Raw genomic sequence first — 14,548 nt, 5'->3', positions numbered from 1 at the left:
ACACTGTATGTCCAATGTTTATCTAACTATCAGCACAAAAAACCTTCTGATTAGAGTCATGTTCTTTTATAAATTCAAATATTTATCATGTAGACAATAAAAGTAGGAATAAAAGTTGCTAATATTTTTACATTATTTTTCCCCATACTTAAACCTGAACTGTGTGGGAACCCTGGAAATACGGTCCTAGTTTGAAAAATGCGCTGTCATTTTGTTAAAATTTTTTTTTAAAAATACACCAATATCAACTTGACAAGTGAAGATATTGATCTGACGATGGAAACATCAAGAAACACGAGACAGACAGATTTTTCTTCTTCAAATATATAATCTTAGTTCAGTCATACAGATATATACATTGTATAATAAATAATATTTATAAAAACATAACATTTACGATTATAAAATAAAAAGGGAATTATTCACTTTAAAACATTTGTACAAAACTTTGGATATAGCAGGGGGGTAAAGTCGGGATATTGAATAGTGGAAAGGTACATCCAGGTAGAAGATGACACAAATATGCTAAGCTACGTCACACAGAGAGGACAGCCTATACAGGGTGGGTATAATTTATAAGAAGCATGAGGAACCATCACAAAATGATTTTTTTTTTTTTTTTTATCTTTTCCCGCACAAATGACCTCATTTTCCCTTAGTGATCTCCTAATTTAACCTTAGTTAAATCCATTCCTCTGCTGAACTCCTGCATGCTCCCTCAGCGTTACCACGACGGTGCGGCAGGCATGTTTTTTGGGGTGAAGCACAGACAAGGATACAGCTTCATAAATCAGACCTGTTGAATGCTTCAGGACGGGAAAAACATGAAGGAATGCTTGGAGAGACATGACAGCCAATCAGAGGCTTCCCTAATCCTTGGTCTCCACGTGTCATCACATGTCCTCTTGTTTTTACTGAATCAGATTTATTTTTAGACACAAATCTTTATGTTGAACCTGATGAACTGTAATCAAACGCGCTAAGGCTCGACTCAAGTATGGTGCATGGATTCATGAGCAGTTTACAGGTCAAACTCGCCCTCGGAAAGTGCAACAAAGCTATTATTCATAAGAACTTTGCAGACTTTTTATTATTTCTGTATTCCCACCTAGAGTTGTTGGAATAGTGCATACATAAACCCATGTGGGGATGTTGGAGATGAGAAATGCGCATGCGCCCTCCTGCATACCTTCAGTCCCATCCCGATGGCCATAATTCAGAAATGCAGGGCTATAAACCTCACACTGTAGCGTGTACATACAGTATATCTATATATCTATATATATCTTTCAGAATTCGTAGTTGACTGGTCCAGTGGAAAGGACTCAATCAGCTCAGTAGTTTACAGTAGACAGGACTGTTGCACCGTCAGCGTCTGCCTACTGTTTTCAGTTCAGTAGTTAAAAAGTGACGTTTGGGTTGCAGAAGAATAACATAGGATGTCATGTTAGTTTTAGACGTACGTAAAAGCTGGAGAAGTGAGGTGTAAGTTGGGAAGAAGGGTGTGTTTTACTGCATTATGTGTTTCTATACATGCCACAAACATCATGTTGGCATAGAGGAGGGAAATAAATAAAGACACGGGGGAGAGGGCTCTGAAAGTGGCACAACTGCTTCCCATGAGTGAAGTTTTTCAGGTAGTCCAGTGCAGGGGTTATAAGGACTAAGTTGTTTTGTTGTTTCTGATTTACCTTTAACTATCCATCACGGAGCCCTGCGAGTGTCAGGTGTTTCAGTAAAAACAGAGATTAAATGGATCGTGTTCCTCAGATCAGGAAATAAAGTATGTTAGAAAACAAACTAGAAGTTAAAATCTTAAAACTCTGCATCACTTCATCAGCTGAAAAGTAGAATAAATGCAACATTCATATTCTAATAAAACAAATCATAAGTTTGCTGAGTGTTTAGGTCACAGGTTCCTAATGTTGGGATCATGATGTCAGGTTATTGCCATAAGTGTTTCAAAGATTAAAAACTGTAATCATAAAGTAATTCAAAATGTTTACTGTTGTGCCATGTTATTATTTAACTACCTTATTATAAGTATTTGTACTGTTCAATGTGCAAAAACTGAGGTGGAGAAATATTTGCTGCCTTATAGATTTCTTCAATTTGTCACGCTTAAATAACTTAGATCAAACAAATATCAAAGTACTTTTACTTTACTCTAAAAGTATTTGCTTTTAGAGTATTTAAAAGTAAATACTCTAGAAGTACTTACTTTTACAGTAAATACTAAAGGTTTTCTAATAATGATTTTATTTATTCATTTATCCAAATTGTTCAACATTTTTAAAAATATTTCAGTGGTAGGCCTCCATTTCCTGTGACAATGTTAACAGAAAGTGTAAATGTCTGATACGTCCAAAGTGATTTAATGACTGTACTGTTAATAGCGCTGATGGATGAATATTGCATCTGAATATTGCAAGATGTTGACAATCTTTTAACTCCAGTTATACAGCTGGTGTATAGAAACACCAGGGTTACTGTAAATCAGTGAACCCAAGGAATTACTAAACTAAACTGACCTAAGCTCTGTTTTTATTGTTGTACCTGACCCTGGCTTGGCTCCGGACGTTACAGCCTAAGTTTGTGTCTGAGTGGGTTATTGACCGGTATGCAGAATGTGTCTGCGTCTGCAGGGAAGTTGTGCAGGACACGGGGGTTAGGGTAGAAGGTCCAGCAGTCAGTTTGCCTTAAAGTACAGGCCTCTTATTTGCATGTGTGTACATCATAGACACGCACACACTCCTGGCAGCTGACGTAGCAGCACCAGTGGAAGATGCAGTGGCATTTCTCCTTGCGCTTCTCAGTCCGGGTGTTGTGGCCGCGGCCGCAGCATAGGAGGTCACATCCCTCGATGCCATGTGACGACACGTTGCAGACGCGGTCGCGCGTCCCAAACGATCCCGTTTCTGGGTTGGGCTCGCAGAAGTTGGGCGAGCCCTCATAGTAAACCAGATCGCGCTCAGTGGGGTGCTTGAAGAAGTTGTACTTCACTCGTAGGGTCTCCACCCAACCCCGTGACTCACGGTGCTTCTCCACCACCATCTCTGAGGCGCTGTCGTACTTGTCCTTCAGGTAGTCACCCAGCGTGCGGAAATCCGGCTGTGCCCACCAGCAGGTCTTCACCTCGCAGCTTCCAGAAAGGCCGTGACATTTACAGCGCAGGTGCATGTGGTCGAGGATGGTCTGAGAAACACAGAAGGCAGTTATTAGTTTGTGGGATTATATTTTGGATGTCATTGACCAATTGAAACAGCAGTGCACAAAAGCACCTCAGATTTGACCCAGAACTGTTTCTCTCCAGGTCTCATTAAAAAGTCTTTGCCAGATTTCTATGGGACAAGCTAACCTCTATCCAGAGATATGCCTCCCCACGATCTCAGGATATATACAAAAAAGATATGAAGATATGACTTTGTCGGTCACATCTGCCTGCTAAAGATTTTGTCAGAAGGCCTGTCAATACATGTCTTTTAGAATATGTCTCCACCAGTTTTGCACATCTTTAGACTTTCCAAGATAGCTCAACATTCATTTTCGACTGTAGGGACAGACTCCCAATTAGACTGAGTTCTGGGTGTCGACTGGGCCAATATAGCAGTACATAAATCGTTTTTATGTAAACTATTTTATTATACATCTAACTTTATGTTCTGAGTCTTTTTCATGTTGGAAGGTGAACCGCCACCTCAGAGGGAAATCTTTTGAAGGATCTACCTGGTCTTCTTCCAGAGTTGTCTTGTATTTAACTCTTCCTGCCTGGTTTTGTTAAGTTTAAATCACAAGATTCTTGAAGCTGTGATTATTGTACATTTTTTAGCAGACATTTTCCTTCCACTTAGCTTTCTGTGAATATTCTTGAATAGAGAGCAGTTGGATTCTTTAGCAATGATTAATTTTAGGCTTATCCTGCTTGAGGGGGGTGTCAAAGACTATTTGCTGGGCAAAAATCAAGTCAACATTCTTCTTCTATGTTTGTATAGGATGTAAGACTGTCACGTTTTGTTGGCTGTAAAGTTAGTCAAAGCTAACAAAATGGAGATATAAAAATCTAAATGTTACATTAGACTGTAAACTTTATAAAATATGTTATATTTTTACATTTGTGTTAATAACACAATGCTGAGGTGTTTTAATCCAATGTAAAACCATGAGAATCTCCATAGCAGCCCATTGCTTAGAATCAGCAGGTTGCGTTGCGGTTTATTGTCTGAAGCTTGCACAGTGCTGTTCTGCGAAATAAAAATGAGCCACTGGCTGTATGTTACTGAGGGTTCAGGCAGCTGTGAAGCACAGATGCTTTGTGCTGCAGCTAATTCTCTCTGAAGTCAGCGTGCTTTCCCTCAGGGCACATTTTACCTTTGTGTTTTGATTTAGTTGTGCTTTAATTTAGCAGATATATTTAGCAGCTGAATTCCCCCAGCTAGGGCGGAAAGCAGGTGGTCGTGCACTGGTGGACTGGTGACATCACGATGTGAGCTTGTCATGCTGAGATAAAGTCCCAGGCCCTCGGGGCTAAACAATGAAGCGTGAGAGCACCAGGTGGAGAGAGCTGGAGGCCTCTGACGGCAGCGCTGCTCAGTTATCTCCTGTGGCCCGTCTAACTGCTCCGGTGTGCTCAGATCAAAGGGTCGCCTTGTTCCCGTGTGGTCCCTCTATTTGCCCCAGAGCGAGCAGCCGAGGGCCTGTTTTCCCCCAGCGGTGACGGCAGCCGGTGATGTTTTAAGTCTGAGTTGATACCCTTTCTCTTACACCGTCAACTCGCTCGGGTTATTTGACTGTTGGGGGAATTTTTTTCTTCTTCTTCTTCATTGGAACACCGAGCATGAAAGGCAAGGTGTGGGGCTGACTGTTGTTTAAATGAGTAATTAGCCAGTCATTCAAAGTCAGGAGCTCAATTTCAGTCAGTCTCGGAAATGTGCGGACGAGTCAAATAGCAAATCCCTGCCCATCTCATGAACAGCTAGTAATCCCAAACTGCAGTGTTTACCGCATAAATCATCTTCACAAGCAGCTCATTATTTTAATCTTCAAAGTGGCCTAAACGTTTCTTGAAGTTAAATTAAGTTAACTAAGTTCAACTTTCAGCAAATACATTGACCTGCATTTGAATTTACAAATGGATGTCTTGTGGAGTACGTCTCCAACAGCAACAATTCGAAATGTACATTTTTGCCCATATCATCTTTGCCAAAAAGTTCAAGTTCAGTCAAATTGGATGCACTGCTGGACAGTGAACCTTTGACCCCGTCTCAAGTATTCTACCACCTATAATGGATTTTCTTTCTTGATTACTTCATTGGTGTCCTTGTCCCTGAAGAAGGAAAGGTGTATAGCCAGGACTTGGTTTGCAGCTGTGGCACACTCTTTTCTATTTTCAAATGATGGGCTCAACAGTTTGGTGTAATAGGCTATAAATGCTTAAGAAGCCTCAAATGTGATTGAATTAAAACAATTCTGCAAAGCCAAGTGGGCTAAACTTCCTCCACTGTGATCTAAAAGACGCATTGCCAAGTCTGTGAGCTGAAATGTTTAAGTTTGACAAAGAAAGTAAAAAAAAAGAAGGAATTTGTAAAGCAAAAAACTTTTTCAAGGCATTATACACTCAGAAGTATTGTTTAAAGCCTACCCAACTTAAGTCTATTCGGTACTACACATTTACATTTTATTGGTCAAATCCTATCAGTGACTCTTTCTGCATGTGCTTACTGTGCGTCCGGCCTCGTTGTTGTGCCGGTTCATTGCAGAGCGAGCATCCGGTCTGTTCTCTCTGGCATCTGCAAATTCCCTTGACACCAGCACCCCGAACTCCGCGTCCTCGCTGCAGCCGCCCCACTTCCAGCCCTCGCCCGGTGGCCCCTTGTGGTGTGAGTCGCAGCCGCACATGGTGGACGTGCCCTCGGCGCAGGATCGGGTCACTGCGAAGGCAACACCGGCAGAGGCTATGGCATGGACAAACGCAGACTCTCTCGTAGCTGAAGGAGACAATCGAAGATAGGCAGAGTAGAAGAAAAAGGAGAGGAGTGTCAATCTTGGATTTAAACATGGACAAAGCTGCTGCCAACATCCAGACAGATACATTGAAAAGGATCCCTCCAGGCAAAACCCTTTTAACACAGCATTTTATCTATGGAAGCAGCACATTTATGGGCAGGTATTTGCCAAAGGAAAAAAACGAAAAGAAAAACAAGTAGCTCAAAGAAAACTCTCCTTTTTTGTATTAATTTTTTAACAGTTTTTGTTTACAATTTTGTTTACATCAGTGGCAACAAGGATAAATCCCTGCCCTGAAACCTCCCCTTTGTGGTGTCAGGTAGGCCCCGGCATTGAGTGGGAGCTCAGTGACCTCCTGTCATCCCCTAGGTGTGCTGCTGTGCATCTGGATAGTGTTTCAGGAATGTTGTCACCCCCTGCTCCTCCTCCGCACCCGTCCCAGCTAGGAGCCCAAGGGCCTCAGGTGAAACCGAGCAGAGCGTCGGCCCGTTTCTTACTGATGCTGAAGGGATGGAGTTACGCCTCCTTTCAAGGCAACAGCTTATTATGTAATCAGATACCATTGTTTCACAATCACAGCACACTTACCACAGCTCAGCCATTACACCTTATTAGATCTGCTATAGACTCACACAAGTATGGCAGTGTGTCATATAGCTGACTTGCCAGGAGCGCTTTGTGGCCTGATCTCTCCAATACAGGGGTTAGGGCAGATCTTATGTTTTTTTGCCTCAACATGAACAGAGAATCAAACTTTCAGCTGCATCTAAAGCCAGGAATTCCTCCGTGACTCAACTTTAGAGAAAACCCAAAAGGGGCACTTTACAATCCTCACTAATGCTCAACATGTCTCCAAGCAAAGTTGCAAAAAAGATGGACTTCAAAGTCAAGTCAAGTCAAGTAGATCTTTATTGTCTTCTCAACCATTTATGAAGTGCACAGAAAGACGAAGGCAAAGTGGTCTTGATCAGCAGTTCTCCAGCCTTCCTGTAAGTCTTTTGAGAATTTTCTTTGAAAGTTGTCCTCTTTATTCATTCTGTTTTCATACCATAGCCATGTTTGTGCACTGTTTGCAGCCCACTATGTTTAATTTATTCTCAGTCATAAATCCAGCAGTACTGTGAAGGAACACAAGTCAGGGAGAAAAGATGTGGAAAATTTTAAAACAAGGTTGGGTTCTAAAAGAAAATCTCAAGCTTCGAACATCTCATGGAGCACAACAAAACATATTACTATCTCTGTGGTGGCAGCAGTATGCTGTGGGGAAGCATAATGTTCAGCAGAGAGAAAAAGCCTAATCAGAGGTGATGGGAAGACGTAATTTAGCCAATTACAGGGCCGTCCTGGAAGATTCCTGTTGCAGACATTCAACTTCCAGCAAGGTCACAACCCCAAACACACAGCCAGAGCTACAACGGGATTGTTCAGATCAAAGCATATTTATCTGCTAAATAACCCAGTCAAGGTCCAGATTAAGATTTTCTGGCACGACTTAAAAATACATACTTTTGCAGGGTTCTCTATTGATCAAGACCTATTTCACAACAGCCTGTGCTTTTGGAAGTAAATTTTGTAGAAATAAGGGATGACTCAAGACTTTAGCGCACTTTACAGTCTACAGGTTGGGCTTCCTTTTCTTGCCCTGCCAGGACCAGTCAGACCCTGAAAACAAGCCCCCATGAGCCCTGGGCCCCTGGATCTCTGGCTGTCAACCAAGGCCAGCACTGCTCCTGCTACCTGCTGGGCCCATCAATCCGCCTTTGTTTCCCTTGTGTCACACTGTATTATCTGCACAAAGGACCCAGCGACTAGCGCCCCCACAGCCCCGCTCTGCCCAGAGCTGGCATTCCCTTAACTCCCCCTCCTCTCCCTCCAACTACCCATTTCCACCTCCACTCTGAGCTGAAATGGCATACACCCATTTCCCCCCCCGCATCTATACCCCTGGTTCCTTAGGCATTCACCAAACAGCAGCGCCAATGTGCACCTGAAGGTGGCGACAGGTTGGACGTCTGCAGAACTCCCTTCTTTTTCCTTACTCCTAAAGAGACACACTCATCGTCTTTCCTTTGCTACTTCCTTCGCTTCCTCATCCCAAAGATCTACTGGTCTAGATTTGGAGAGATCCCCTTTCAGGCTGTTTTCATGACAGAGTCAAAAGGGCGTGTGAATGGGGTGTCCGTGGGAGCTGGACTGTGTGGGGAGCGGACTGGTCTTCATGCACAGTAGGGGTTGAGCGGAGCCCCTAGGCCCTTTTCTGTTGCCTGTAATCTCATTTGGCCACCCCTATCCCTTTTATTTGACTGGAGAGCTTGGACTGCTCACACTGCCCATTCCTGCCCTGTTTCCCTCTCCTCTGACACACAAGCTAATTCATTTCCAATCAGAAGGCTTAGTCACAATGCAGGACCGTCTACCTTTAAAATCCGGGTTTTGAGCAGAAGACATGGTTCTATTGTTTCCTGTGTGAGGGATACTCCATATCGGTAGTTCTGTTAGGGAAAAGCACCTGATATATTTTTTACAGGGTGTCAACTGCACTTATTGCACCAATTTGCCAATCGATCAAATCAATATCTGTCTGAATAGAGTCAAAATATATTGCCTTGAAATGTTTTTTTATGAGGTTTTCACATTTCGTCAGATTACACCCACAAACTTCAGTGTTCTTTTTCTTTTAACAAAGAATATTCGAAAAGTATAGTGTGTATTTATATTCACACCTCTGCATCAGGACATTCTAGATCCAACTTTAACTTGAATTACATATTTATCTCTTTTGGGGCATTCTTCTACAATCTTTCAACATTCAGTGTCTGAAATCTTCATATTACAAAATAGCTCAAGTTTATTTAAATTAGATAGTCAGTGACAGTCATCACCAATTTTCAAGTTTTGAAACTTCAAAACTCAGATTCTCCATTGACAATCTGTGGCAAAAAACGTGGCAGGATGTTTGAAAATTGTCTTGCAACCTCACTGCTTTAAACATCTCCAAATCTGTATCCCTGATCTGTCTGCTGTGTTCTTTATTCTTCATTATAGTTACACATTATTGTATTGCAGTTATCCTAATCAATATTTCTGAAAAATTCTCAATTTCAAAACACTGCTTAAAATTTGGGTTAATTGTTGATAATGTAATTATTAGCAATAGTATAGACCTCGTACTCTTGATATTGTTTTTTCTCTAATAAACCTCTGAGCCTTCACAGAACAGTTGGATTTGTACTCAGATTTAGTTGTACAGAGGTGGAGAATGTGGACTGAGGCTTATTTATGAAAGTAAAAGGGACTTCATACAAATACACCCTAGTCTTCTCACTTCTTTATGTTTGAAAATATTTTTATACAACTTTTATTATTATCCTTCATCTAAGTAGAAATGTGGAACTTTCTTTGCCACAGAAAAACCCCCAATAACATGCATTGAAACTTGTGTTTGTTACATGACCCTATGTGTAAAAGACTTACACATTGAGTCTATGAAAACAATTAGTATTAAGGATCTACCTTTATCCAGCACTGGTCCGAAGATGGCCAGGTTGTCCTTTATGGTGGTACAGTTCCACCGGCGGCCTCTGAACTGGTGCTGACATTCCTGGATACCCAGTTTGACGCCCTCAGCAACACTGGGCATGATCTCGATGTAGTTACGACAGAAGCGAAGCTGCTTGGCCACCAAGCCAGGGATGGAGCCACACAGGAGGGGTTGGGAGCCCAGAGACGAGTACTGCTGCCCCAGGGCCAGGGACCTGTGTCACACAGCGAGAGATGGGGGAGGGGGGTCAACATTTTTAAAAGACAGCTACAGAACAAGAACAGTCTTGGATTTTTTGGTGACTTTCCCAGAAAATGAATGAGTGAGATAATATGGTTGGGCTGAATATGAAAGGATTTTCTGGACTTGGACAAAAAAAAATGCCCCCAACCCCTCTCTTGTATGGATTTTGCCTGGATTTGTATTTAGTGAGCCTGGGGGTTACAAAAGGTCTCTTGTATGGAGCCCACCTAGATTGGATAATATAACTTGTGTTGAAAAAACAAACAAAAAACGGCTGAACCCCCTACGTGGGTCTTGGCATGGACTTAAATTGGCATTAAGAAAATCAGTACAAATTTGACAACACATGTTGGACCCATATGGGTCTCACTTTTCACCAGCGTTGCTCTACATCAGCGTTTCTCAATTCCGGTCCTCAGGCCCCCCTGCCCTGCATGTTTTAGGTGTTTCCCTTCTGCTACACACCTGGATTGAATCTATGGGTGATCAACAGGTTTCTGCAGCACTTGATGGTCATGCAATCATTTGAATCAGCTGCTCTGGAATAGAGGCACATCTAAAACATGTAGAGCAGGGGGGCCTGTGGACTGGAATTGAGAAGCACAGCTCTACATCAAACTCATGTTGGCAATTAACATGGACAGTTACTCCTGTTTGGAGTCAACCTATTTCCTACCCTCACTGGCCCCATATGGAATGAATTGACAGAGCAGTCTGAACAAAAAACAACAACAAACAAGCAAATAAATAAACAAGCCAGAGCAGTTTATTGGGCTCTGGCTATGTATTTCCGGTAAAAACATTGGAGTGCTTTGCTGCTGGATGCCGTAGTCATCCATTTTCAACTGGGAGCCCTGGACTCATACTTAGAGGATTTTGACTGCAAAAGAGGTCATTACTTAAAGATGCTGACAGATTCATATTGGAACATAAAGCAAAGATGAGATTATGAGGTTCCAAAACCCACCCCTCCATGACTACACCTTGAGGTCCTGTCCATGAACAAAGCTAACAGGATCGGAGGCAAGGGCAGCGGAGAATCCAACCCGCACTCAGAGAAAGCTCGATTGTAAGTTGAGAATATGGATCTCAACTCTGTGCACACAAGAACCGGAAAGCGTTGAGCTTCTTCCACAAAATGAGACACAATGGACAACCAAACTCTTGGTCTGCAACTCTACAGATGTTGTTCCAGTGACTCGTGCAATACTGAAGAGGTGCATAACCTGCAACAACCCAACAATATCCAGAGCCTTCAAAATCTCATCCCCCACATCCAACTTACTTTTCCAAGTACTTCAACAACTACAACTCCATAGTAATGGATTCACTTTTCACAGAGTCCCTTGACTCTGTGTCCTCTGCAGAGGACAAGATGACCAAATTCATGCGATCTTTAATTAAAGAACTTGTTCACACAGAAAATATCTTAAAGGCAGATGTTATTCAAAAGTTCCTAGTGGGACAAAATAATTCTTATCAATAAAAAGGATATATAGTCAGCATATTCTCACGGATAGTAAATATGCAGATTGAGTTTTCCTTGTAATGAATGTTAATAAAAGTCTCTGATTCTGATTCTGGTCTGGAGCAAACCAATGCAGAGAATGAAGAGAGGAGTTATCTAGCCAGGGATGGATGTTGGGCCTTTACATCCATAACCCTGCAAATAACCTCGTACCACATCAGAAAATGTTTTCTGGTGAGAAACAAGTGCTCCTATTGTACACATTTATGTATTTGATATTGACAATGCTAATTAGTAGACAAAAGATTTGCATGTAGATGGATGACACACACACATACACACACCCACACACACACACGCACACACACACGCATACACATATATATATTGCATGGAGACAAAAGGTCCAAACCCAACAAATACTCTCAAACTTGTTTTGCTTATACTTAAAATTTTTCAACACCTCATCGCTTCCCATTCAGCCAAAGAAAAAGATAATTGTCTTTAGCCAAAAGATCAGAGATAATTCATTTTCTAAGGATTGATGATAATAATAATAATAATAATAATAATAATAATAATAATAATAATAATAATAATAATAATGATAATGATAATAATAATAATAATAATAATTGCATTTTTTGTTGTCATTTCCTAACAAACACTTAAAATTATGATGGGTTCAATAAACGCGGTCATGCTTAAAACAAACTACACCCTCTTTTAGTACTATGGCTTTACATGTCACGACATATAACAATCGTCTGCTCCTTCCCAGGTTCTAAAATGATTCAAACCTAACCCCAAGTGTACAAAGGCATTCAATAGATTATACTGAGATTATACTGATCAAATAAAGTTAAAGCAGGAAATAAATCCCTGTGGGCACACCCAATGATTGATTTCTAAATATCTTTAGCAATAATATCTTGAACTAATAATTTTCTGTGTGACTTTATCCTTGTCTTACTGTTTGTGGAGAACTAATTTACACAACATTGCCTCATTGTTGGCATGACATGAAAGTCTGGAAAAATGGCCACACATTTTAATCTTTGGCATACAGAGGATTCTTGGTCGACCAATGGCTGCAAGGGGTTTAGGTCTTGTGGCTGCAAAAAAGTCCCAAATCATTGCTCCTACACCATCATGCTCGACAATTGGAATGAGGTGTTTGTGCTGAAATGTTTTGGTTGGTTTCTTTCTGACATTATGCCTTGCAATTTGGCCAAACATCTCTGCTTTGGTCTCTTCTGACCAATAAAGCCCTTCTCAGGATGATCCACAGCAAACTAAAAGGTGCATTTGCTTATTGACTTAAAACAAGCTCCTATTTAACACATCCTGGTTTCCACCGTCCTATACAAGTGATACATGTGCACGTAATTTTTAATGCAAAGTATTCATTTTGTGTCATGATCTGTAGGTGTTTTAACTTTTAGTTTCAATTAGTTTCTGGTTTTAGCAATATCTTACTTAGATCAAGTTCTAGTTTATTGCTGTGGGCTAGTTCTTTTCATTTGCAAATTGATCAAGGTCTTTTTTGGATTGTTGTTCCTTTGTCTACAGTTTATGTTAGCTATAGGTTTTTCCCTTTTGCTTGTAATTTTCATTTCTTGGCTTTCAGTTTGTTTTGTTCTGTTTTCCTCAGGTTATTTATATTCTTACATCTCAGCTTTTCCACATCTTCTAATTACACTCTTCCTGCTCTGGCCCCCAGCTGTCTCTACTTACTTCTGATTAACTCTTATTGGTTCATCTGCTACTTTCACCGTTTCCTTAGGTGAAGGAAACAGCTCAAGAATAAACATCTTGAGCTGGAAAAAATAAAGTTTTACGTCGACTACTTTAGTAGTGTTCAAGTAGAAGCAGAGTTGAGATAGCTCTGGATTCTGCTGGGTAGGAAAAAATGAAGTTCCGTTCAAACACTGTTGAAGCAAGAACTCTTCGAGGCTTTGGTCTAGAAGGGGTGTCAAACTTCAGTCCTCAAGGGCCACTGTCCTGCAGTTTTTAGATATGCCACAGGTACAAAACACTGGAATGAAATGGCTTAATTACCTCCTCCTTGTGTAGATCAGTTCTCCAGAGCCTTGCTAATGACCTAATTATTCTATTCAGGTGTGGTGCAACAGAGTCACATCTAAAGGTTGCAGGGCAGGGGCCCTCCAGGCCTGGAGTTTGACACCTGTGACTTAAGGGTTTCATGGTACATTTCTATAAAGTGTCTTATTCTATTGCCCTCTGTTAATTGCCATGGTTCTCAGTGTTTCCCTCCACAAACAGCAACTCACAATAACATCTCATCCCCCATCCCCTTGGTAGATAAAACTTTATAAAACACAGCGGATCAACACCAGCAGTTGACATGACACCCCAAATTATCACTGACAGTGGAAACTTCTCTGTAAAACTTGGGCTAGTTGGAGTTTGTGCCTCTCTACTCTTTCCCCAAACTCTGGGATCAAAGTAAATGTATAATAGCCCAGGTAAGACGGTTCTGACACTGTTTCTGTTTCAGGAATGATTGAACACAAGGAATGTGACAGTTGTACTCCACGTCCTGGAAACATCTGTGTGAGGTCCACACCTTTTGAATCTCCTCCAAACTCTTGAATGAGCATTCCTTTACAACCCTGTCAATGCTGTGGTTATTCGTGTTGCTTCTGAATCTTTTTCTATCACAGTTTTTGTCTTACTCTCAGTTTTTCATTAATACGTCGGCTGCAGTACTCTGCAAAGAATGTGTCTTGAGCTATAAACGTTTGTGTTGACAAGCACATTTCTGTAAAGTGAATCCTTTTACTATTTGTTGTTAATATTTATCTTGGGCTTCTTGGTGTTGCAGATTGTAGCACTGTTGCCTTGCAGTAAAAAGACCATGGGTTCGAATCCCGGCCTGAATGTTTCTGCATTTTTGGATTCTCTCTGGGTACTTAAAATCATTTAATCAATACTCATGCCAACCCTTATCAGTTCCTTGGAATCTGGAAGCAAAGCAAATATATGGCATATAAATATAAAGCACAGCAGCATCCATAAAGTCCTACAGCAGCAGCAAGGGGGAAGACTGACTCCAGTTTCAATAAGGTTATTAATAAAGTTTATACTAAGAGTTTCTGTTTATTTTTCTTTCTGTTACATCGGGAGGGGGAGTCCCATTCCAGAGCATGGATACCGTTGCTACTGATTTTAAAAAGTATATATATTTCCAACTTGTTTGCATGGACAAATCTGCAGATCTGACTAATAAAACACAACAACCTGTTTCCTCGCTTTGAGAAAAGTCCCCT

General features: G+C 41.1%; 1 protein-coding gene across 1 annotated transcript in view; it reads right to left on the bottom strand.

Moving 5' to 3' along the window:
* Positions 1-294: 294 nt before the first annotated feature.
* The window catches only part of wnt3 (Wnt family member 3), a 32,291-nt gene continuing 18,037 nt past the window's right edge, over positions 295-14,548 (bottom strand). The window contains exons 2-4 of the mRNA XM_005794738.3: positions 9,517-9,758; positions 5,719-5,984; positions 295-3,195 (exon numbers count right to left, since the gene is read on the bottom strand). Coding sequence (XP_005794795.3) covers positions 2,716-3,195; positions 5,719-5,984; positions 9,517-9,758 — 988 coding nt within the window. The 3' untranslated portion in view covers positions 295-2,715. The remainder of the gene's footprint in view (positions 3,196-5,718; positions 5,985-9,516; positions 9,759-14,548) is intronic.

This window comes from Xiphophorus maculatus, chromosome 10 (assembly GCF_002775205.1).
Source record: "Xiphophorus maculatus strain JP 163 A chromosome 10, X_maculatus-5.0-male, whole genome shotgun sequence".
In the NCBI taxonomy this organism is placed as follows: domain Eukaryota; kingdom Metazoa; phylum Chordata; class Actinopteri; order Cyprinodontiformes; family Poeciliidae; genus Xiphophorus; species Xiphophorus maculatus.
Note: the sequence above shows the minus strand (reverse complement) of the source record. Positions and strands in the feature narration are given on the sequence as shown.